General features: G+C 41.4%; 1 protein-coding gene across 3 annotated transcripts in view; it reads left to right on the top strand.

Annotated features, from left to right (window-relative positions):
• SPRED1 (sprouty related EVH1 domain containing 1) overlaps window positions 1-26,630 on the top strand; it is a 583,922-nt gene that overhangs the window by 384,266 nt on the left and 173,026 nt on the right. For all 3 annotated transcript variants that reach the window (XM_078659440.1, XM_078659439.1, XM_078659441.1), the window contains one exon: window positions 14,957-15,131. In XM_078659440.1, the coding sequence (XP_078515566.1) occupies window positions 14,957-15,131 (175 nt within the window). The remainder of the gene's footprint in view (window positions 1-14,956; window positions 15,132-26,630) is intronic.

Raw genomic sequence — 26,630 nt, forward strand, 5'->3', positions numbered from 1 at the left:
TCACCCACCCTCACTCACCCTCAACCCCTCACTCACCCTCACCCTCACTCACCCTCAACCCCTCACCCTCACCCTCACTCACCCTCACCCTCTCACCCTCACTCACCCTCAACCCCTCACCCTCACTCACCCTCAACCCCTCACCCTCACTCACCCTCAACCCCTCACCCTCACTCACCCTCAACCCCTCACCCTCACTCACCCTCACAACACATATTGTGTTACAATAGGTGTCACATTTGCGAAAGATAAAACTATTGGCATTGTAAATAACAAAGCTATTAATTTCGCTATTTTCAAAACAAGCACATAAATAAAAAATGTGTCCTTTACAATACCAATAGCTCAAACTTTCCTAATGCGAGACCTATTGCATTGCTGTGCTTCTCTCCCCTGCTGCACTCTCCTGCTCTCTAGAGATGTGGCCTAACGACCAGAGCTGCCATCTAAGTCACGTAAATACAAAACATGTTGCATTCCAAATGCTATAGGTGTCACATTCGCGAAAGTTATAACTATTGGCATTGTAAATGACAAAGCCATCAATTTAGCAATTTTAAAAACCAACAAATAAATAAAATATGTCATTTGCAAGACCAATAACTCCAACTTTTCTAATGCGAGACCTATTGCATTTCCAATGCTTGTTTTTTGCCTTGTATTTATTTATTTATTTATTTACTGAAGCCGTGCTGCATGACGCTGGGAGTAGCTGGCTGCGTCAAAGAATGTGAAAACCAGAGCAGCCTTTTAGATACATTGTGAATGCGAGTGTAATGAGAAAGGGGATGAGGAGAAGGTTAAGTTGATATAAACAGTAAAACAGTTTGAGACCACTTGCCAGTTTTTTCAGAGTTAATTTGTGGTTGCTGTTGATGATTTACCTCTGGTGCCATCCGGATGTAGCTTCCCACCACCCTTTGTAGTTTTTTTCAGCTGTGCTTTTATGTTTCTACGCTTTACTTATGCTCCCCCATTTTTACTCAAGTGTAAGAAAAGAAAAATGTCCAAAGGTTGCAGAGATGATCTTTTTTTAACACGCATGGACACTATATGTTTGTCTCCTGCTTGGAGCTCTAGCATTTAAGCGTTCGGTAAAGGTAGATCAGTGTAGTAGACGGAATTGGTTAATTTAAGCCATACCTTGCAGGGGGTGATTTTCTGATTGTATTGGTCGCCTTTTAAGTTGGCTGATTTTCTTGCTGAGCAGTTATAATCTTTGGTGGAATAGCAACCTTATTGTATGTTGTCTCACTTGTTGAGTTGTCAAAAGGTGGGTAGGTGCTAAATTGCACAGAACTGGTCTTTGGCAAAAAAACTTCATTGGAATCTAGACCTGACTGCGCTTAATTATAATGCATGATCCAATAGACCTGCCAAGGTATGTAAGATTACAAAAATATATTTTCTAATCATTGAAAAATCTGTACATGCCTTCAGGCAGCAGTGCCCTGAACAAGGGACAAGACCACTGGAACGATGATATCATTGGGGGATGGTTAAGATTATACTGTTGTGTCTTGGTGTCAAGGGTAATTGTCCTTGAAAACATGTGCCTCAGGTTTGTGCTTAATTGTAGGAGAGCTGTTTTGGAATTGGGGCCAGACTGCTGAGCAGGGCATTACCTGAGTCCAGATGGTAGAGGACTAAGGCTTGTATGGTGGATCTGAAGGGTTGTAACTAAGCTGTCATTGTCTTTGTTGCAGTGTGTTGCTTGAAAGGAATATCTTTGTGGAGGCCGAATCCCAGAGATTTTTCATGCTTTGTCAGTGACGTCTGGTAGGTCAAAGTTGGAGAATAAGGCTTAAATCTGGGTTTGTTTGGTGCTGTTAGAAAATGGGAGGAATTTAGTCTTTGTGGGGTTTAGCTTCGGGAAATTAGTTAATATCCAAGATTGTATGACTTAAAGGCAGGATTTGTCTATATGACATTTAGTGAATATATTTTTAGGTGGATTTGGGTATCATCGGCGTATTGATGGATCTTGATGCTGTGGTCTGCAAGAATGGATCCAAGATGTTTCATATAGAGGTTAAAGATGATGAAAGAAAGGATAAAACCTTTGAATACTCCACAGAAGACTGTGGGTGTCCGTGATCTCCTGCAACCTATTTGCAAGAACTGTTGCCAATTAGTGACTTAGGATGTGAACCAGTTCAAGCGAGTGCCTGAAAATCCATGCACATTTCTGGGGGTTTAACAGCCCTGGATGGTCGATTGTGTCAAAGGCTGCTGGGAGGTCGAGCAAGTCCAGGAGGCAGGGGTCGTTCGCATTTTTGAGGAGGAGGGCATCATTAACTACTTGATTTGTGGCTGTCTCGATGCCGCAGCATAGCCTGAAGCCTGATTGGTAGCCATGTTGAAGATTATTCTTGCTGATGTGCTTCTGTAGCTGAATGGTGGCTGCTTTCTCAATGATTCTCCCTATGAAGAGAAGGTAGGTAGTAGGACAGATGTTGGTGAGGTTGACTATATCCAGGAATGGTTTCTTAAGCAGGGGAAGGATCAGACCTGTCTTTAGGGCATTTGGGAATTTCCTTGGCTTATGCATTGACAGTGTGGAGAAGGGGTGTGAGATCCTCTCCATGGAGCAGTTTGATGATGAAAGAAAGAAGGGTGTCATGTTTCATAGGAGGTTGGCTGTCCTGAGAGGGTTCAGTACAATGGAAAGATCCATATGCAAGAATTAATTTAGGAAGGTCCTTTGTTGAATGGTTGGAAGTGAGGGGTTTGAGGAATTGGTAATGATGTGGATCTGATTTTGTCGTTCCTCTTGTTGAAAAAGAGGTTGATGACATTGCGTTTGTTGACTGATGCAGGGATTTTAGGTTCAGGGAGAGGATTGGTGCAGTGTTTGACAGCCTTGAAGGACGCATTGCTTATGTTGGTTGCTACACTGATGGTTAGCTTGTAGTTAGATAATTTAGGTGTGATGATGAGAGATCAGTGAATAGAGCATAGTGTTTTGAGTAGGGTAAGGTCATCCAGAGGATTTGTTCTTCTCCATTTCTTTTCCTGTTTTTGTATGGTACGTTTGTTATCGTAAAGCTCTTGAGTGGGCCATGGTGCTGAGGGCTAGGGCTTTGGCTTGATATTTTCAGTGGAGCATAGGGTTTGATATGAGTTTTCATTGGGGTGCTATATATGTTGAGGAGTTTGTTGACATCTGTGGCAAGCAGTTTGTTTGTTTAGTTCTAGTTTTTTTCCAGCTGTAAGTCTTTGAGGAAGGTCATTTTTCCTCTTTTTAGTTGTCCTTGATGCTGAAGGGGATGGGAAAGTGGTGGGTCTACTCCAGGGCTGGAGGTGCCTGTTTTGGGAAAGTTGGCTGGAGGAGTTCCAGTATATTGCATTCGAGTAGGTTGGGTTATTGAAGAGTTGTTTAATTTCCATTGTGTTGAGAAGTATGTTGAAGGTTTCTTTCATATATTTTGTGTTGTAGTGCTTGGGAGATTGAAGTGTATAAAGGATGCAGGGTGGGTGTGGTGGAGGAAGGCAGAATTGATTAGGTCTGAGATTTCTTCTAGGAAGTTCATGTTTGATCCAGGTGGTCTGTAGATCAGATAAAATGGGTCTGGTTTAGTTACTGAGTGAGAGAAGTGACTGGAGAGGAGCTTGAAAAACGACGTAGGCGTGTTAGAGTTGCCTCGTTTGCTTCTAGTTCACAACAACTCTGGGTTTCAATTTAAGTAAGGGTAAATCAGGCCTTGTTTCAAAATGTTTTAAATTTTGGTACTAAAGGAAAATTAAGCACAGGAAACAATTTCCTGGAAAACTACCCAATATATTGAGCTTTGCTGTAGTTTGAAAACCTTGTGCAAGAAGGTCTGATGGCATATTTCTAGAGGAAAATCATAATTCTCCAAAAGAGATGTTCAAAAGTGCCACATGAACAACAGGACAAACATTCAGCAATATAACTATTCAGACTCTCACACTGAGGATGCTGTTAGATTTGGCAGAGAGCTCTTACAATGTGTTTTCGGGGCCTGAATGTTCATTGATTCTTGTATAACGCAGACCTGTCTGAGAAGCAACCACGAACTCAGTAAACAATACAACTATTTACAAGAGGCACCTAAAATATTACACGTATGTATGATCAAGTAAGTATATTTAAATAATGTCCATCCGACCATAATTATTTGTGTAATAAATACAGTTTTTATTCATGTTGAGGTTTGTTGACATTAAATTCCAGTTGCAGTGTTTTGTAATCAAAGTTGCTTTCTAAAGGATTAATGAATCATAATATAAGGTGGTTCTGAATAGGTTTTCATTTTCATGCTGCTGTGAATATAATCCAAGCTCATTAATCAATGTATGAATGGATTGTGTGGCCAGAAAGACAATTCTCTCAATATTCATAAGGTTATTATCTAAATTGCAGTGTTGCTTTTCATAATGGCAGATCACTCAGTGTACATAAGAGTATAAAAATAACAGTTCTGTTTTTTCATAATTGCAATTCTCTGAATATTCAGAAGATTCTTTAAATAACGATAATAGCTAATCTTTCAATTTTCATAAGATCATTAACAACATAATACTTCATTTCCAAAACATTCTTACAATTCCTCTCTGCCACTGCTGTGCTCCTGGCCCTGGTAGTGTCCTGATTGGATTAAGCCAATGCTCTGTATGCAGGCCTTCCTCAATATCTGCTGCAAAAATTACAGATGGTCCAGAATGCAGTGGCCCATCTTGTACTCCATCTTGAGATGGTGTTGATGACTACCCATCTTATCAATCTACACAGTTTACCTGTCAGGAAAAGAATCCTGTTGAAAATCTTGACACTTGTGCACAGAGCTCTCCATCAGCCTGGGCCAGTGGACTTGTCCAATAGGGTTCAGTGTTATTGTCCCTTTAGAACTCTACGGTCACCGTCTGGTCATTTTGCCAAGGTCCCCAGGGTTAGGCTAGCAAAAACAGGAGGTAGACCTATTTCCCTCCTGGGCCTGCAAGCTTGGTTAGTAGCGAGTGAACGGTCTTTTGAGAAACAGCTGAAGACTTGGCTTTTTACTCTTTGATTGCTCCATCTTTCTTCTGTTCTTGCTTGTTCACTAGCGCTGGTACACTCCAGGGAGTAACCACGTGCTCTCCAAGGTCTGCAAATCATTCATTCATTCATTCATATCAGCAATTTTCTCAATATTCAGATTAACAAATGTCTGCTGTGTTTCATAGCACCAGTTGTACCTATATTCACAAGATTATTTTTATTAAAATAGTGCAGATTTCCAGCAGTGTCATTGGTTTCACAAGCATTTCCATTACATATATAGGACTGTCCTACTGCAACATTATTGGAAGTCCTTCATCTATTTCTATCATTCAGTTTTATGCCTTTATAAGAACATCATTATATTTTACACTGGAGCTACTATAAGTATTATCACCATTCCCCCGTAATGATGGTGAAAAAATGTATGACACCTGATAAATATTCTTCTTTGTAACTGAGGATAAAACGTGTCAGTGATACGTTATACGCCTATTTCATTGGGCCCACCATCCTACATCACATGCTGCATTGCTGGGTGGTGGAAATATGTAGCTGTAACTTCAGCAGAGGATGAGGACCAAGCATTGGCAAAATCAATCAACACTGCCTTTTGGACCTATGGCTTTGCCAGTGCTACCCCTATGCATTGCAGTATTGGCAAAAAGCATTTTTTGCTGTTGCTGTGCAGCATCAACCGAAAAGAACAAACATTAGCATAGCCAAGAGGCCTCACTTTGGGACCTTATAAGTGTTTAGCCAGGCAGCACGTTTTATTTACTTATTTATTTATTTATAAAGTTTTATATAGCGCAAACTTGATCCCGAAGGATATTAGAGCGCTTTAGAATACTTTTTATAACAACAGTTAAACCGCATTGTAACAGTTAGGAACATCATTCAAAACAAAGAGTGAGACAACAAATCACCGAGGGCGCATGCATCAGGTGCAACCACTCACATGCTTTACTTAATCTTGCATTCCCTATGAGTGTTTGCTTTTTCTAGGATGTTGTTAATTTTTTTTAGGCAGCATATCGCTCTTGTCTAGTGCGTAAATAGAATTGAGTCACATCCGGGTGTTTATAGCGGGTCAGTGCAGTGCATTGGTCTTAGTGTGCCCGGTGTCGCCACCCTAGATTTTTAAGATAAGTGGGCCACTCAATTGCACACAAAGCAGATTGTGGTCACTGTTGGCACTTCCCTTGCTCCCCCTGCCCCAGAGGGTCATGAAGGCAGTGACATGAACAGAAAGTAAAAGTAACTCTGAAAGCCTTTTTAAGGTCTCGCCTCGGCAGCGCGCATGTGTAATATACCATATTTATAAACTTACTAACCTGGGTGTTGTACCGCCAGCTATTGAAGAGCTATACAGTTTCTGTCAGGGGCAAAAAGATGTCCAGAATAAGTGGCATCCAATCCTTGGCCTCTCTCCAAACAGTACAGACCGATGGTCACGTGTGCCAGTTGTAGTTCTGATTCTGTGCAAATATGTAGGTCTACTGGCACTCGATTTGAATGTATATGTTTAAGCCACGCCCTTAATTATACAGGTCACACTTTTGCAGGAAATTCCCAAACACACTTTTTTGATCCCACTTAAAGCTCTGGTAATTGTAAAGGTAATTGCATTGATGTAGCGCTTACTACCCCAGACGAGCTGTTGTAGTGCTTGGCGCCTGGCGGCACACTGCTCCAAGACTCAAGGTTAATGGTTAGTGCAGTGTTATTGTTTACTGTATGTTATTAGGATTAGTCTTGGGCGCTCAAAGCAAACCATTCCATGCAGTCATTTGTTTTTTATGGTGGACTAAAGTAATGGTGGCTGGCTGTAATCATTAGTGATTGGCGGCAGGTGAGCTCAAGCACATTGTTGGTGGGATTAATGCAAGGGTTAGAGAAGATTAGGTATTTTTAGTTTGCATAGGTATGACTTTCAGCAGAAGGAGGAGAGAATGTGATCTTGTAAATCAGTGGTGGGAAATGTTCTGAACTGGAGAACAGTCAAACGTGCATATGTTAGTGTAGAGAGTAGGTTGTGCTCAGAGAGAGGACGCATTCCAAGGATGGAAGGGAAGGAGAAGGGCATTTGAAAGAGAGAAGAAAAAACGAGAGGCGACAAACAGTAGTTTTAATTAAAGGACAGTTTTTTAATGCTGGATTTAAGGAACATAGTGAATATTTTTGAGACAGCATGAAGTTTGAGGATGCAAGAATGTAGAAAGAAATAACATTATTTACTTGTGAGGATTGTGCTATATTGGGAATTTTTAAATGGGTACTAGAATTGGGTAAACCATCTTTCCATTGCTAGACTACTGCTAGAATCAGGCAACCCATCTCTCAGTTGCTAGACTACTGCTAGACCACTGATCCAGCCAGGTCACTTGATCAGCTCAAAGATTGAAAGGGAAAAAATAATTGGTTGAAGCTTATGTTGAGGAAATACATGTGAAATAATGTACACATTGAAAAAGAGATTCTGGTGTTCATCCTCAGGTGTGACTTGGAGTATTAGTTGAACAGCAGAGTGGGATACATTTAAATGTCTCTGGTTTGCATTGGCACCAGATGGAAGGTGAGGGCAGCTTCCCAGACAGTGGAAGTGTATTACCTGCATTCCATTGGCTTGATGACCGGGGATGCAAACATTGGTGTGAGTGAGGGGATGGTGGAAAGGTTACCTTTTCAAATTCAGTGAACACTTTGGTTAGCAAATGGCTGCTGATTAGACGTCCTGAAGCACTGCCTTTTTTAGGTAGATGATATGGGTGAGGAGGGGTGGTGGTGCAGGTTGAAGCTAACCTGTTAGGTGAGGCCAAATATTTGTTTACCTTAATCACACTTTAGTGCAGAGCCCTCACACCTCTTTATGCCTCTGTTGTGGGGGCTTCAGGCTGGAGACCCCTGCTGTGAGAGGCATCACTACACAACGGCTGTGTCTGGAGCGCAGCCTGGAAGACATTTAAAATGTAAACATATTGAAATTTACCTTTCCTTACCAGGAAAGGTAGCTGTCAAGGTCCTCCGTTTTTTGCTGATATGTGCAATTTTAACCCCTTCCACGCTCATGACGAGCTGAGCTCGTCATGAGTTGCGCCGCTCGCATGCTCATGACGAGCTCAGCTCGTCATGTAACGCGGCTTTTCGAAAAACGCCGCACAGCGCGAAAAAAGCCGCCGCACGCATGCGGTTAAAGGCAGGATATGGATGGTTGTGCGAGTCTACACAAAGTAGAACGATTCAGCTATATTCAGCGGTCCTTAAATGCAGAGGAAACAAAGAAAATCAGTGACCAATGTAGTGACTGCAGTGATTGGGAAGAGTCTTTTAGTCTGGCTTTAACGATTTGAAGAGAGAGGGCAGGCCTGGTATAAGTGAGGTGGATAGTCCATATAATGGGGAACGTCCTGAGAAAATGTGTTTGAGGGAGGAGATCACTTTCGAATGCAATTTTTTGAGTAGCACTGCACCTTTGTTTCTCATGGTCCTTTTCTGACCAAATGCCTAGAGTTTTTGAGTGAGAATTGGTTGAGGGGGTGGAGGGGAAAGCCGTATCACTCTATAGTACGAACAGATATACATGGTCAGATTACAGGTTAATGAACATATCGTGCAAACATTATGCTTAATTGCATAAACTGCAAAAAATCATGTATCCTTTATATTTGATACTTATGTTAGAGAGTGGAGCAAACCATGTTGTATTTCCATAATTCACGGCTGATGAGTAAAGCGAAAAATACATTCAATTAATTTGTTATTATGCATACAGCTAAAATGGTGCGTGATTAATTCTCCCTGTTTCTGCCTTGGGGGGAAACAGTGCAAAACTTTATTCTATTTGGCCTTTTTGTTTTATTTGTGCAGTTTGAAAAACATCAATGCAATCACAGTTGAAGATAATCGTGCTGTTTGATCTAAAGTGCAGATTTCTTATTGCTGTAATTGCGTTGTCTTTGTGCCTTGCATAAGTTTTCTTTTTCAAACCCTGGAAGTTTCGCACAATTAATCTCTGTAAAGGGTTTCCTTTTGCACTGCACCACCTGTCACTCAGTATTTAGACATTGGTTTCTGCGCACTCCCTTCATCAGGTCATGTGTATGCTGAATACATGCCTGCAATAGCCTCAACCTTGAGTTGGTGAGTAGCTGATGGCTACTGGAAATTAGTAAGCTGTGTGTACGCGTCCCAAATAGAAGTTGTTGCCCAGGTACTGCCTAGTCCCGCTGCTAGGGAGTAAGTTTCCAAGTGTACAAGGCGCTCGCTCAGTCACCAGTGTCACTAGTTTCAGCTTCCGTTCAGGAGCGCTTCCAAAGAGCAGCTGCAGGTAAAGCCCGCCCAGCAGCAAGTACTAGACAGGCCAGAGCCCAACTCAGAGAGCCCTCCATGCTACTGCAGTGCTCTGTGTCTGAGGAGCAAGATACACATGACACAACAGAGAAGGGCGGGGGCTATTCTGTGACCTCAAAGAGGGTATAGAAGTGTGCCGAGGAGGCTCATGTGACTGGCTTTGTTTGAGATTGTTGCTGCAAGGCAGCGTTACAGCCTACAACCTGTGCTGCCACTGTAAGGTAATACTATCCCATCTGGGCGTAGCCGTGTCCAATGCGTGGCCATGACAGGGCACACAACAGGAGAATCAGCTGAGGGTTATCATGGACAACGGGAGGTGGTTGGAGCAGGTAATTTACAGAAAGGACAGCATGAGGAGGGGAGTGAGAAGCTAAAGGCAACATGGACAAAGGGGTTTGATGGTGAAACATAAAAAGCGGGCACGCTCACTCCAAAAGCATACACGCTAACTCCTTGGAAGAAAACAAAAATGAATCATGAAGCGCGGCTTCCGCGAAGTGGGCGCAGTACTCATAAAATAAAAGCTGCAATTTTGTGTACACACCCAAACAAACGCTACTGGTTGAATAATGCAAATACCCTCCGAAACATGACGCACGTCATCCGTGAAGCGAGCGCCGTGCTGATACACAAGCTGAGGCAAACAAAAAAAATTGCACGCACAAATAAACATAAATAAAATCAAGAGTAAGGCCACATGTAACAGGGGCAGTCTCCTGGCAGTCTCCCGGCAGGGTCGGAAATATCAAAAGGTGGGACTAATTAAGTATATTCGCCAAACTAAAGCAGGCATTTACGAAGGTCTCTAACAGGAACTAATGGAGAAGATAGGATGTGCTTGAAGCACACATTGAAGATACAGCATGCACTGCCTTGGCGTGACCTAAAAAAGCATATTGAAGTGGCTTCTGCTGGGGGCAGCATCATTTTGTAGGTATGTGCATTCATGGTGACTTGTGCGTGCATGCATTACCACGTAGGCGCAGACCTACAAAATGGCAGCTGTTGGGCGCTCCAAATAATTAAAATAAAAAAACTAAAGGACTACAGTGGGTGGAAGGGCAATGGGGAGCGGGGATGGAAGGAAGCAGCAGGGAGTGGGCGGGGGATGAGGGAGAAACACAGGTAATCATGGTTTGGCCCAGATGAAGGAACATATTTAAAAGAAAAGACAGGAAGCGGTTGTGGAAAACAATGGATACGTTTGGGTGGGGCATGAGGGAGCAAAAGAGAGAGTGGATGTCACACTGAGCGCTGAAAGAAGTAAGTATTCCTCTTAATATGAGCAGCAGAAGAATACAAGCATCCAATCAAAAGGATGTTAAAGAGGCTGGACAAACAGAAGAAGAGGAAGACAAGCCATTGAAGGAGAAGCAAGCAAATGAGGTTGGTAATAAAACCAACCAATGGCAAAGCAGTAGGTAGGCTTGCAAGCCCACTTATGTTTTTGTTATGGTCTGAGAGCTAGAATCTGTCTGGTAGACAAGACCTAAAAAGGCATAATTGCCCACAAGGATGCACTAATGAAATAGTGAAGTTGAAGTTACTTAAGGACAACCACCTCTTTTCCCCTATTGCTCTGAGCATAGCCGGATGTTACTCCCTTTCCTACTCACCTGTGCCTTCTTGTTGTCTGGTAAAAGAGGCAGAATGTCCAATCTTCCAAAAAGGCAGCTCTTGAGAGCACTCCAGAAATAATCTCCTTACACTCAGCAGAATTTTCCAGGGATTACAGGGAATCGTTTAGGATGATATGCTTGTCAGATTGGTAAAGTTAGATGCGTGACTTTGTGGCTACTTTTTCGCAGAATTGTCTTACTCCATCTTGGGTGACTGAAGTGCTGCATCTGAGGAACAGCCTGTGTCTGCTTCTGCCCTCAAGTTTTCTAAAAGCTTCAAGTCCATTACCTGATTAATGCAGCTTGCATTCAATGCTAGTTGTCGTTGTTTTTCTAAGCCTAACATGTATTTATAAACTCACCCTGTTTTATATATATTTCTGAAGACTTGGGGCCAGATGTATCATTTGTTCACGCAGTGAAACGAAGCAAGCCACCTTGCTGTGCATTATACAGCACTGTTCTGTCCTTTCCTAATGCTGGTGCACTTTTATCTGTCTAGCGCCATCCCAGGCACCCTTTTGTCACTGTGCAAGCGTGCCTGCGTTGTAGCCCCATTGTTTGTGCAGGAATGTGCACTTTCCTGCTTAAAAACAATCCTGAGTGGCATTTTTTTTTATTTCTATGTGTGCTGCAGAATTCAGCACATATAGAAAGAGGAAAATACGAGGAGAAATAAAGATATAACGCCTCGCTACACCTCACCAGAGGTGTCATAGTATTTTGACACATTCCCAGGTCTACCACTAATGGTAAATCTGGGAATGCGCCAAAACCCATGGATGGATGCGGGGAACACCCATGCTCCACCCTTGGAATGCATCCCTACTGCGGAGTAACACAAAGCAGCGATTTGCGCTGCATTGCGTTACTCTTGATTTATCAAGCCATGCAGGGCCACACATGGTGTCATCTCTAAGTGACAGTTAAATATCAGGTAATGGGGGTGGGAGCTGGTCACACGCGACCCAGGGGGTAGAGGAACAACGAAATCTGGTATTCTGTAACAAATAGCAATTGCTGGCTGCTATGTATACCTGCATTTGCCGGGGAAACTGGCGAGGGGGGTGGGTCAAAGTCTGTCTTTTTGATAGTGAGTATGGAAGCAAAGACATGTGAGGGCAGTTCCGCCTTCGGGCAGTAAGGACTGAAAGGATGTTCTCTTGCCTACATATAAACTGAGTGAACAAGATAAGCAAATTGGAAGTTGCCACTGGGTTTAAAGATGGGGATGTAGCCAGGTACATTGCAACCACTGACTGCAGAGGTCCGTTATTTTTTCAGACTATAGGAATATATTTTTCCAAGTTGCTCAAGTTTTTGTTGGTGACACCAGTGGGTGTGTGGAGTTTTAATACCCGATTTTTGTAGGTACTGGAACCACACAGAAGACCATAGTTTCAGTTTGCAAGGCTTTATTTCGATAAAAAATATCTTAAAAAGCATGACATAACAACAACACATTTCTGGTTGGTTGATACACAATATAAATAACAAAACAATTAATTACTAAAATAGTTTAAATATAAAAAACAGTGAAGATTTTTCTTTAAAAATTATTTAGAAAGGTTTTTATAATACACTAATTAAACAATTTCATTTAGCCTTTTCAGTCTAATAGACCAAGCCCATCCTAAGAACTTTGAGAGACCACAGACATACACGGTCCGGGTATCCGACATCAAAATTCGTAGGGCAACAGTATGGAGCCTTGTACCTATCTCTCTACATATTGGTTTTAGCCATCTGGATCTAGGTAATTTATAAGCCGGACATTCAAACAGGATGTGGGCAACAGACTCTATTCTAGTCAAACAGATTGGGCAAAAGGGCGAAGTTTGGAACGGGGCTTTCCAGCGTGCAGTCAATTCACCCACAGGGAGGATGCCCACCCTGAATTTGAAATATAATGCCCGATCAAAGGCCTTTAAAACAATATCAAGGTAGGGTTCCCTAGCTGGTTCATCCTCCATCCTCAATCAACAGTTGCCATAGATGAAGTTAAAAAGCTGCGAAATGTGCGTTTGTACTACAATGTGGAAGTTCGGTGCAAACATCAAGTAGTTGAAGTGGCATTAGAAGGCTTTAAGGGTGTCCCTTTTATAATGTGTTAAATCAGGCGAAATTTCTGAATTATTTGTCATTTTAAAATCCAGTAGACCCTTTAATGATTTTGAGAACAGCTGAGCTGAAAAGGTAGACGAAACATAGGGTGTCAGCTTAATAAACATTGTGATTGTGGGTCCAGGATATCAACTTCTGGTATGAAATTGAACTAGATCAAATATGGGAGGGGTCTGGCACGTGGTGATCCTGATAGGTGCATGAATTAATATTCGGGCACAGTGGGGTGATGGAGTAGGTGATGGGGCCTACACCCGCTCTGAGGCTTGCATGCTTCTTGAGAAGGCATTGCACTATAGCATGTACATGAGATAGAATTGGATGGACAAGATGATGAACACCGAAACTTTGATATACAAGAGGTGGAGGATTTTACCAGCAGATTACATTTATATAAAACTTAATTTTGTTATTGCTCAGAAGGGTCTCATATTGTGTTTCTGCAGGTCGTTTGGAGGCCTGTTTTGCTCCAGTGAAAAGTGGCTGTTCTGATGAAGGCATTTTTGTTCGCATCGCGCGTACAGCAATATCTATAGCCACTATACGAGTGAATATTGTTTACAGCCAATAAAGGAAAGGTTATAGAAAAGGAAAATGTATAACAGTCATACACTGAACAGTAATGGAAAGAACACATGGAAATAAGTGTATATAGTAACTATATCGATAATTGCTAAATGAGGGATATGTTTAAAGAAATAAAAAGTCCATTTAAGATGTTTTTATGAAAGTGGAAGAATTAAATGATTGGGAGGGAGAGTTGATGTATTGGATGAATGGTATTACATTGAGCATCATGCAGTGGTTTCAAATAATCATATCTTTTGTACAGTGATCTGCAGATTATCTATCCTTCACTATATATTTGAGTTTTATAATAATTTAATATATGTAGTAATGGAGATAAAAAACAATATTAAATAAAATTGCTATTTAAAGAATGAATATTTCTGAGCATAAAGTGTTTTTTTACTTAAATGCATGAAGATATTATGGTTAGACATTTTTTTTTCTTTGGTATATAATATGGAGAGGAGCCACAGCTTATGCGTGGTCTTGATGGCACTTTGATCCCTGGTAATAAGTAGCATATTAATCTGTCTGCATCTTCATATATGGTTCATGCCGTTCTGTGTTTTTTCAACTGCAATAGGTATAAACAGAGGTGTTTAACCATAACCAGAGCACAAGGTTGAATCTGTACATTGAGATAGAATCACAATACCTAGTCCTTGTAAGGATTGCCTCAGTTGGCTTCGTCTGTAAACTGATTCTCGAATGAAATTTGTAGGTCAAGCTTTGTTTTCTTAAGTCAGTTACTGAGACAGCAATGCTTCACCTTTTGTGACTCATGACCCTTCCCTCACCCTACAAAATAATATAAATTAAAAAAATTCACGTCAGTTTCTCAATACTGAGGTGAAAACATGTAATCTGACCTTTGAACTGTAGTATTGAATGTGTTTTTGAGTACAGTAGCTCTAAATAATGTTTTTGGCCACATTTATTTTCACTGATATTTCCCATATTTCATGCTTCTCTGAGAAAATGGTGTTTTCAGCTACTGTATTTTGTGCAATAAAAGACCCAAAACTTGAAGAAAATAAATACTATTTATATATATATATATATATATATATATATATATATATATATATATATATATATATATATATATATATATATATATACATACATATATACATATACATATATATATATATATATATATAAATAAATCTTATTTGTATTGAATCCTGGTGAATTTCATCTCGCCTTTTCACATGGAGTTATTTGAGTTTTATGTTTGATGGGAGTGCTAACCCTTTGCTTTTCCTCTCTTATTCTCTTGCAGTAATAGTTATGCACGTGTGCGCGCTGTGGTGATGACCCGGGATGACTCAAGTGGTGGATGGGTACCACTCGGAGGTGGTGGACTTAGCTGCGTTACTGTTTTCAAAGCCCCTAGGCAGGAGGATAATGGCTGTGGAGATTTTCTTGTCCGTGGAGAGCGACTCAGGGACAATACGGTAGGAGCTTGAAAACTGTTTGTGCACACTTGCATTACAGATGAATCATTTACTGGGACAGGCGTATTTCTGTGTATTTACCGATCATGATAAAGTGCTATTGGGTGAGATTAAAGTCACACGGAAACATGACCTAATTCTGTGTTTACTTGTGTTATCATGGCTTCCTGCCTTGCCTAACTTCCGAAATCAGCTGGTCTTTGCCCAAAGTAGGACTAGAAAACCTGCCTCAGTAGTTATTACCTCTTTAATCATTTTGTTTGGCACCTCACCATGGCTGGTCCTTCTACCTTCCTCCACATGTGTATCACCCACCATCCCAACCACTTTCTGTTTTTTTACCCGTCTGCTGGGTTTAGAGAGTTGCTTTACCAGGTGGTTGCTCCTATTTATTAACGCCGAATAGGAGCACCACATTCACCCTAGATGGGCCTCTTCGTGATATCAAGAACCCAAACAATTTGTTAGTGTGGCCATAATAATGTTTTATTGTAGGTCAGGCAAGCCCTTCATTCCCTGCCACATTCTCTTGGAAGGGATATTTTTTGTTTTTTCTAAATGGCTAAAAAATAAAAACCTTGCCTTCCACTTCACCACTGAATGGCGATTCTCCCAGCAAAGTGAAATGAGAATCAAGATTTCATTAAAGACACGGATGTTACTTTATGCATTACATCTTTTAATGCTACTTCTGCAGCACTTTTAAAGAACTTTATAACAATAAAAAAACTAGAACCATAAAGATCTTTTGTCCAGAACATTTTCCGTCTTTTAATTTCCACAGTTTCTCTGCCTTCTTTATCCATCAGGTTGCCATCCAAATCGTCTTTCTTGATCGCCAGTCTGTTGAGAGAAAAACACTAATCGCATCAACATTCTACTTTCTCCACATAACTTTCATAATGACAAAACAACTTCAATATATTTTAACCATACAAAAATATAAAAATATTTGCCCTATTCACTGTTAATCCAAAATCTCCCCTTCATTCTTTTTTTTAATTTTATTTATTTAAGGGAGGAGGAGGTGGGTGGGATAATGTTAGCCTCCGTGTCTTTAATGAAATCTTGATTCTCATCTTGGAGAATCACCATTTCATTTCAAGACTGGAGGCTACCAATATGCATTGTGAAAGCCCTTTAATACTACATTTGACACGTTTTATTGATCTAAAATAGTGCTTTGCAAAAAATTCATACATTGGACCAATCCGCTGCTTTCAAAAATTCCTCAAACCGACCACCAGACAAATACTTGCAATTTGAATGTATCCACATCATTACCACCTTCCTTCATACATTTTTTAACCCATCTTGCAGTTGTTGCTGCGCTTACTGCACCAAGAGCCAGTTGTAGGTAGGCTTTTACCGGTCGGTAACGGCCGAAATCGACCGCTACCGACCGGTAAAAGCCTTTTCCTATGTAGGAGGCTATTTTACTGATTCGGTAAATAACGTATCGGTATTTACCGAATCGGTAAATGAGATGTAGGAAGCACTTTCGGCAGTGCTTCAGGGCTTTAAGGATTCGTTATTTACCACCAACTATTAGTTGGTGGTAAATAACGAATTCCTATGTAAATGCAAATATGTGCATTTGCACCTGGGCCATGTGACAGACATACATGCCCTTAGGGCATGTATGTGTGCCACATGTGCACACAAGCACTAATCAGGGGGGCAGCAGGGTGTCAAAGTGACACCCTGCCACCCTTGACTTTTTTCCAATTTTACCGAATCGGTAATTACCGATTCGGTAATTGACATTCATTCCTATGGGCCTCCAGGCCCATAGGAATGAATGGCAATTACCGAATCGTTAAATACCGATTCGGTAATTACCGAATCGGTAATGTTTACGGATTTGTTATGTACATAGCATTTACCGATTCGGAAATACCTAATGGGTATTTCCGAATCGGTAAATCAAAATTACATACATATGGCCCCAAATGGTTTCACATATGATATCAATAACTGATTTTCTCCATGTTTTCTGTATTCCATGACTCTGCTCTCAAATTCATTCATATATTCCACTACCCACAACTTTCTTTCCTTTGGTAACTTTGGATAAAAAATTTACTCTGACATTGCCTTTGTCCTCTTCTAGATCTCAAAATACACCCCATCTGGACCGAATATTTTACTACTTTCCTCTAACTCTTTTTTTGTATTGTTAGAGTTCTATATAGCGCAAACTAGACCCGAAGATATTGGGTATCAGAGCGCTTTACATAGCACCAGTTTTGTTACATGAAGCCATATTAATTTTTGCTAGGCACAGGGAGATTAAGTGATTTTCCCAGAATCACAGGATTTTGAGTGTCGTTGCCGAGACTTGAACCAGGTTTCCCAGCTTCGACGTCGACCACTCTAGCCGTAAGGCTACATCCACTTTCACATCTGAAACTCTCCTACATGATACCAAACACAGCAATGTCACCAGCTTCCCTGCAAGTCTCTTTTAAACAAAATATTTATTTGTTGGCCAACGTGAAAACAGGTTCAACACTGCATTGACATCCCATAGCACACTGTATCGGGCTCTAGGAGGTCTTTTCAACCTCATACTCATCAGAATTCTACAAACCATAATGTTTCTCCCCACTGACTTGTCATCCACAAGAGTATGTCCTGTAGCAATTATTCATATGATAACCTAATTCTTTTTCAAACTTTCCCACCAAAAACTTTACCACTTCAACTACAGGAGCCTTTACGGTATCCACACTTCTTTCTATGCACCAACTAGACCATATTCTTCAGATCCCTTTATATCTACTTCTAGTTCCTGGAGCCCATGACTCCTCCAGGAACTCTGCAGTCTTACTCTAAAGTCCTTTGAACCTGCTAGATCTCCTGACACCCTCAAACAAGAAGGATCAGCACCCTGCTCTGAAATAAAGGATGATCCTCCGCTTCTGCGTTCCTTAGAAGTCCTTCTCTTGCAGGATGAAAAAGGTTTTGCACATGCTAACGCCATCATTGATGGGAAACAGACCTGTGATACCCAGAATGGCGTTACCATCACTATTTGACTTTTCAGTTTCACCTTCAATAGTACCCTCTGTATTATTGCAAAAGGTATATGTCCTCGTTCCTTCCCCGAGTTGTTGGAATGCATCTGTCGCTGACTGCAAAGGATCAGTGGTGGCTGGCATGGATCGGGTGCGGCCGGCCTGGGAGGGGCTGGTTGGTGGAGGGGTGTTGGAGGTGGGGGGATGTAATTTTTTTTTTAACTCACTTTATTGCTGCTGCGTCGCTCTTCCGTGTAGGAACCAGGAAGCAGCCAGGCTCCTCTGGCCAATCACAACCCTGCATTGCAGCGTTATTATTGGTAAGCACCCTAGCTCCCCTGACCAATCATAACGCTGCAATGCAGCATAGTGATTGGTCTGGCTTCGTGGTTTGATGCTCAGCCAGGAACATGGAGCCTGGGCATGTTCTCATGCAGGCTGTAATGCAGCCTGCATGGAGAACAAGGAAAGTGCGCATGACTGTTTGGTCGGCCCAAGATGGCCAGCCAAAGAGTCATGTGCACTTAGGAGTGGGCAAACTACTCCTCCCCTACCCTGCTCATTCCAGCAGAGCAGCCCTGCATGCCCCGGCCGCAGGAACAAATAAAATGATAATAACATTCTGTTATTATAATTTTATTTTCCCTTTATTTACACTGCTTAAAAGCAGTTGGGCGATGCGGAGGAGCCGCCACGGCAAAGGATCTGGTCTCCAACTGAAACATCTCGCTATCTGGAAATCAATTGACTTGCAAGCAGGTCCACCTCCAGTGGACCCCACAATTCGTCAATCCTGCAAAAACAATTTGTATCCAATTTCCAATTGCTGAAATCCCTCAAATGTCTCTAATTCCAATTCCAATCTGCCGCCTGATTCAAATCTCCTGGTAGGTACTCTGCCTTCACCTCTATTTTGTAACCCAAACAAAAACTCAGTTGCCAAGCTTGCCAATCCTCTGGATCTTGTTCCTCCCAATTAGTTTATATATGCCACTGCTAACACATTGTCCATCCTTATCAACACAGATTAATCTCCTAGAGTTCTCCTGAAACATTTCAATGTATACAACCCTGCACTTAGTTCCAAGCAATTTATGTGCACCGCCTTCTCTACCTTTGACCAAACTCCACCGGTCTGCTTTATTCCTAAACGTGCTCCCCATCCACTCAAACTTGCATCTGTCTCCAAAACATAACCGGAGAACTCCCAAAGATTGCCCGTCCATTCCATGCCTCCATATTGTCCATCTACCAAACCAACTCCTCTTTCGCCTCCACACTCAGAGATTCTGTCTCCATACCATAAACCTTTTCTCAACATCTTCCCTTTCACCCTCTGCAAACCTCGGTAATGAAGGGGACCCGGGAAAATTGCTTGTATTGAGGAACCCCCTAAACATGCTATCCTTGCCAAATCCCTTAACGTCATAAACACCTTTCTCATATTTTGATGTATCTTTTTTTTATCAACTTCTCCCTCTTTTCTGGCAACAATAGTAAACTCTTCACGGTGTCTACCTGAAATCCCCAAAACTCCATCTTTTGAGTTGGTTCTAGAACGGATTTCTCTGTGTTCACTATAACCCTAAAACCTGTTTCAAATGTTCCTTCAGCTCCTCCTGTGACATTAACAAAATGTCGTCTAAATAAATTATCATACGTATACCTCTTTGCCGAAAATACGACACAACCAGCCTCATCACCTTCGTGAGGCACCAATGTGATGAAGATAGGCCGAAAGGAAGACACTGAAATTGGTAAAGAATCCTTCTCCACCTGAATTGTAGACATTTCTCACTTTCGTTTTTCATCGGAATAGTGAAATAAGCATTCTTCAGATACAATTTCACTAACCAATCCTTCTCCATCTCACCCAAATAATGGATTTTCTCCATCTTGAATGTCTGTATACTAAAAACCTGTTTAGATCTTGCAGATTTATGACCGGTCTCCATCCCTTGTCCTTCTTCAGTAAAAATATATTGCTCACAAACCCTTTTGTTGAATCCTTGATGCGTTGTATTGTACCTTTTTTAATTAAAGACTAATTTCCAAATCTATGATTAACGTGTGTTCCTTTGACATTTTTATCTCCCATTTCTCTTCTGCTTGAAGGGGGCAATCCATACATTCAATTACATACCCTTGTACTGTTTCTAATACCGAAGAATCCTGTGTAATCGTGTTCCATTCCTCTGTAAAAAACCTCAGACATTCCCCTAAATTTTCTTGGATAGAACCAATAAAATTCTCTGTACTCACCTTGTCCACTTTGTAACTGGCCATTTCCTCTTGAGAATCTTCCTTGTCCTGCTCTACCCATTCTTCCTCTGCTTGGATGAAATTCTGCGGTTGATTGGTAACCTCTTCCTCTATAAGAGTTGCCGTATTGGAAATAATACTGGGTACTATACTGGGACCTTTGTAACCCTCGGCCAGTACATTGTCCCCTCCTACTGGCCCCGCCAAAATCACCACTTCCGCACACCTTTCTCGTTTTCCCTTGTGCCTTATCCAAGGCAGTGAAAGTATTCACATACTTCCCAATACTCTTCATAAGACCTTCTCTGAAAAGCAACCCTTTAGCATCCTCACTAGTCTCCTTCTGTGCCGTGTCCCCCAGTTTCGGACTTATTTTCATGAGGATTGCCCTTCTTCTCTCAGTCAACAATCCTGCATTAGCGTTCCCTAGCATCACTACACCTCTTTGGCTTCATCCTCCAAGTAAATCTATGTCGACTGCTTCTTCATTAGCGTAAGCTTCCTCCTCCATGTTCAAAGTGCTGGCTAATGGACCCAACACATCTAAGACCTTATCTAGTCAAATTGTTAAAGACATTTCCACTCCTTTTCTAGGATCTCTTCCAAGGCGAAACAAAAAACTAATATGTTTGGGATCCAAATTTGGAGTATTACATACTCTTTCACTTATTACAGGTCTAGTACAGTCTGCCCTCATCACTCTTCCAATGGTTTGCGAATCCATGATTTAATAATTTTTGCAATGTGCTCCATGTGCCACCATTCCCCACTTCGTAGGTGCTTAATATTTAAAGGAGTGAACATCTCGCCTCCAAACTGGTCTTTAATTGTATCATTAGAACATGGCCACTCAACATCATCAAATTCTTTATCAAAATCTTCATCTTGATGCAAATCAAATATATATTCATCCATTTCTTTCTCGTTGCCTACACCAGTCATGATCATTTCCCTATCAAAGTCGTATTCATCTTGTGTGCCGGCAAGGGCAACCATTCCATGCGTGCCGCTAAGGACACCTTTTCTTTGCGTGCTACCACAGACACCCATACTTGTACTGGCAATCAAGCCATTCTTTCTTTTTTTCTGTACATCAATGTCCTCTACATACATCAGAAAGAGAAAAATATTCTTCTCTACACTCTATCTCTCTTTCTATTCTTCAAAACACCATCCACATCCTCCTTTACCTGTTACCTCATTGTATGTTGGATAAGCCTCTTCACTACCCCCTCATTACCCATTTCACCTATCACAGCAAACTTATTGTCTTGTTCCTCTGCCATATTCCTTATAATGAATTAACTAGACCTGTTTACCACAAGCATATCACCAAAAAATATAAATATATTGCTCTTCCTCTAGCTCAACCTTAATAGCAAACCTGACAAGAGTTTGTTACATGTTCGACAGTTCAAACGCCTCTGTGCTAGCATATTTCTTTATTATTCAACCTTACTCAGCCCAAACTAAAAAGGCTGCCTTCCTCTCGTGTGGTCTTCTGCGTTATTTCAATTACACCACACGCGCTACCCACGCACGAACTAATACGTGCTGCCCATGTGCGTGTGTTTTCTCCCCGCTCCCCATACAACGGAGCTCCCGACTGCACGCGAGCAAACGTGTCTCATGTAGCACTACACATAAACAGGTAACGCGTCCCGTATTTAAAAAAATAATGAACCACGACTGACGTGGTTCAAACTACGCTAAAATAAATACTTTAAAATAGCCCTCTAACCTTCATGTTTCTTCCTTATTCAAGCATGCAAGTGCTTCTAAATGTATAACTTTAAACAATAAATATATAAAAATGACAAAACAAAGAACCTATGGTTGTATAAATTTGAAGCTCAGGTTAACTTGAGCAAACTGTTGACATAAACATATTTACCCATTTACATATATTATTTACCCAATAACTTAAAATTAACACAAATATTATCTAACCTCAAACCTTAAAGGTACTTATCTTTCCTGGAACAACAATTAATAAAGGAAAACAGTTCTGGACAAGGGATATTTAAGGACTGGAGTGTTCTAATTCTAGTGTTTTTTTTACTGTTATAAAGTTGTTTAAAGGTGCTGCAGGAGTAGCATTAAAAGATATAATGCCTAATGGTAGCCTCCGGTCTTGAAATGAGATGTATACAATAGCCTTTAAATAATACAGCGAGGGCAGAGGGAAGTTGCCACCGATAGACCTCACAATTCATCCATATCTTGTGTGGAGAATTTCCAACTGGTGAGTTCTTGCTTCTTCTATTCTGGAATTCCGCAAAGGTCACTGAGGATGAAAGTAACAAATAAAGGACTCGTACCCAAGGAGACCCTTACTTTCATCATAGAATGTAAGCTGTCGCACAACAGTAAGAATTTGAGACGATTGCTGTTTGTGTCGTCATGGCACCACGGTACCCGTGTTCAAGCTGCCTCCCCTCTACAGGAGCCCTCTGTTGCTTGTTCATAAGGGGCACCAACGCGAGTACCTCCTGGTGGCAAAGGCCAATGTCATTTATAAAATACATCGCCTTTTGTGACATTATATTACCTTTTTTGCTAGCATATTTGTGAAGGTACCACACACAATGGATCCTGCCTCTGTGCTGGTGGAGCTTGTCCCTAAATACGCTGGTGTTAAATAAGCTCCGTAGCTCAACCCCCCCAGGAAGATTCTTGGACCCACATACCAGGTCTCTTCTGTCAGTGCTTGAAACTAGCTGCCTCTAAGGCGTTCCACATTGAAAGTACAGGTGTTTACCAGTTCCTATGTGGCTCTACAGGAGAACCTGACATTTCCATCCTCTCATGTGGTGTACATATGGTGCATCATACGATACATGAGGAAGAGGTTCTCATTCAGTAAACAAAAAGGTGCTAGATATCACCATCAATGAGTCTTCTTAGTTGCACCTGAAGAATACCCAGAACAAGTGGGAAAAAGAAGAACTTGTGGCTGTGGCTTCCTTTTCCGGTTCCATCATTGGCGACATTGGTACCAGCTGTCAGGTGTATCCTCTGCTGTAACAAACGTTGTATCACAACCTCTGGTAGCTCATCAGTCTTGCACTATCAAGTTGTGCACCCCCAATGCCATTTCGAACTGTGAAATCTCATGCTTCCAATCATTTAAGGAGGAGGGAGAAATCAGTCAGAGTAATTTAAGAATGATTTCATTGCATGTTTAGACACTGTCTCCTTCACAGCACCCATCCAGACAAATTCTATGTTGGAAGGAACTTGGGCTGGGATGAATGGTGATACCTTGCTACGAGTAGTGTAGTCACCAAGAAGGTGCTTTCAAAATGTACTTTAGTACTCAAAAATAGCTTCAAGAATACTGTGCAGGAAAGTACAATTTTACAGTGTCATGCAATGTAGATTTACTTTGCCCAAAATGTTAGTACATTGCTAGATACTTAGATTATCAGCAGCAATTTTCAACCATATTTCTGAAATAAAATGTCACTGTTTTCAATACTTGTGACTGTATATAGTTTTCGTCTGAGAGTGGTGTGCAGCAACTTGAAATGAGTTGGGATGAGCAATAGGACACTAAAGCGAATGTGACAGAAATAAATGTTGCGGTTGGTAGTGGCAGCGCAGTTATGATCTATTTGAACAAAGCTTTTATGGCATTTGCATGGAAGACATTGATTGTACAAAATAATTGTGTTTAAGCATCAAAGTGATTACCCGCTGCCGTCCACAGGTAAACAAGGCATGTTGATGGGTAAATTGTCATGAACCCCTAAGTGGTGGCCAAGCAGCATTCAGATATGAGGTTTGGGGTATTTTGGGAGGCTTTGTATAAATAAAATGTTAGGGTGGACAGTGCCTAGATGTGTTGCTCTGTTTAGCCAGTGGTCAAATGCCGCAAGACAGTGGTGGAAACATGCATGTGAAACTGGTCAAGTTGTAACCCAATTTTGGGCAGTATTTCTCAAGACAGACGGATTGGGCAAAAATGGGTAGGATGTTAGAATGTTATAGAGGGCGGGCATGTCGAGCATTAGAGGTGCTCATCCGTCCCCAGTTTTGATTCCATGCAGTGTTCAGCCGCACACTTACCAAGTGTCACAACCTTGAAGATGACCGCCACTCATGCAGCATCATTGGACAGAACTAGATCCAGCACTCGGGACATTGGATCCAAGCTACTGGTTTGAGAAGCTTCAACAAAGATGGCTTACATTCCCCCTGAAAGAAGAGCAAGTGGGAGAGCCTGCTTGGGAGTTAGTAAAGATGCAGTTATGTACAAAAGAATAGTTTGCGTGGGCAGAATTCTGCTCCAAGAATGGTCAGACTGCTCTTTCGCATGAACGGAAAAGATTATTCCTCATTGAGATTCTTGGCTATGGCGTGGTTTACTGAACGAAAAGCTAAGTCTTCTTGTATTCGTAGGGTCAATAACTCTCCAGTAACCTTAGACTTTCTTCATGGAATGCCGGACAGCATTCTCTATACAGGATGTGGATTAACTGTGAACACAGGGTACAGGTCAAGCACCAGGCTGAATGGATTTGGAAAATGTGAGAAGAGGGGGATAACCAGTCTGCCTATGTCCATGTACTCCATCTCTGAAGTAGTCGCAGTCGCTCATCTGCATGGTAGATGGTGGAAGTCAGCAGAAAAGGACATACCGTGGGCAGGACGCTCTTTGTTGTTGGTTTTACTAAGTGTACTTCAGTTCCTATGTTCAGCTATGTGGTTTGCATGTTGGAATCCAGCAAGAAAGGTGTGATCAGGGGCAGCAGGTTGTCTTGTAGAGTTAGGTCCAATAAATTCAATCAGAATTTAAGTATTTGACTTTGATCCAATTAAGGTACCTTTGAGGGACAACATCATGTGCCGCTCAAAGGATTATTTTGCCCCTGCTTACTATTTAGCATTTTGGTCACGTCTTCTTTTGGTCAGTGTGATAAAGATGGCATATTCCTATTCAAACACATTTAAGGCTGCTTCCTGCTCTTCAGGCCACATGCAGCAGCGTCCCCTCCCTCGCTATCCTCTCTGTACACCTATAGGCTTGCGGGCACCAGGAACACAAGACGCCTCAGGCCTTTCTGCTGCTACAGGTTCAGATGAGGCTGGCACCGTTGCAGGGGGCGCAGAACAAAATGGCAGCAAATTGGAGAGGTACAGATAAGATGGACATAGTTTTGCATCTCATAGGGACTCTATCGTTATTACTAATGGTACGAGTTACCTAGGGTGTGAAGTGAAATTTCTGAAGGTTCACTATTAAGTGCGCTAGTGTCAGTGTATGTACACAGATTGCTACAGTATGCACCAGTAGGACCAATAGTTATGTCTTTGATATGGGTATAAAAGTGTGTTGTTAAAGAAAATGTAATACAGCTTTAGAAAAGAATCTTCATGTGGATAAGCGCTCAGTGATACATTTAAATAGTAGCAAGGTACAGGCCAAACATAAACTAAATATTAAATCTATCACTTGCTAAGACAAAAGCAGGAACTGATATCGTATTACATATGGAATAGAAAACTAATCATACTTGCCTGCCTATGTGGCTGCTTAACAAGAGGGGTGAATTGGAAATCGGCCACTGTAAAAGGGACATATCCTGACACATTCAGAGTTTGTTGTTCAGATTGATGCACTATGTTCGGTGTCATGGGCCCTCAGCACATTCAACATATAGAATAATAGGGGGTTAATAGTGACTACCGGCAATGTTTTTCACCCATGGGTTTGGAATCGCGTGAAGAAGGCAACAGGAGCGAAGTTGTTTGTACTGTCACTCAGAACCATGGGATGAAAATACTTCCCATTATTCACTTTGTACCCATGTATATTGTTTTATGCTATGGTTAACCCCCAAATCATCTGGCCCTGCTTTCAACCGCTACACGGAGGCCGAGTAATGTGGAGTCATGCATAACATGGCTTCTTCTCCCTGTTTCAAAGTTATAAAAAACAGCAACAAAAAATGGTCTTAAACCAGTATGAAACGTATAAGATTCATTTACAGAACCAAGGAGAGAGCGCCTAGCTGCCATTAAGGTGTGAAGGAAGAAGGTTCAGTTTGCCTCTTAGGAATTCATGTTTTGCTCTTTCATAGGTTCCACAAGCCACTACGCATATTTCAAAACTAACGTGCCTTAGTTCAGACTTGTGATCTACCAGTAGAAGGGTCGAACAATTAATGTAAAGTTGTGATAGCTCTACTTGAGAAAAGTAGGTATCGTTTTC

Source organism: Lissotriton helveticus, chromosome 9 (genome assembly GCF_964261635.1).
Source record: "Lissotriton helveticus chromosome 9, aLisHel1.1, whole genome shotgun sequence".
NCBI classification, from domain to species: Eukaryota; Metazoa; Chordata; class Amphibia; order Caudata; family Salamandridae; genus Lissotriton; species Lissotriton helveticus.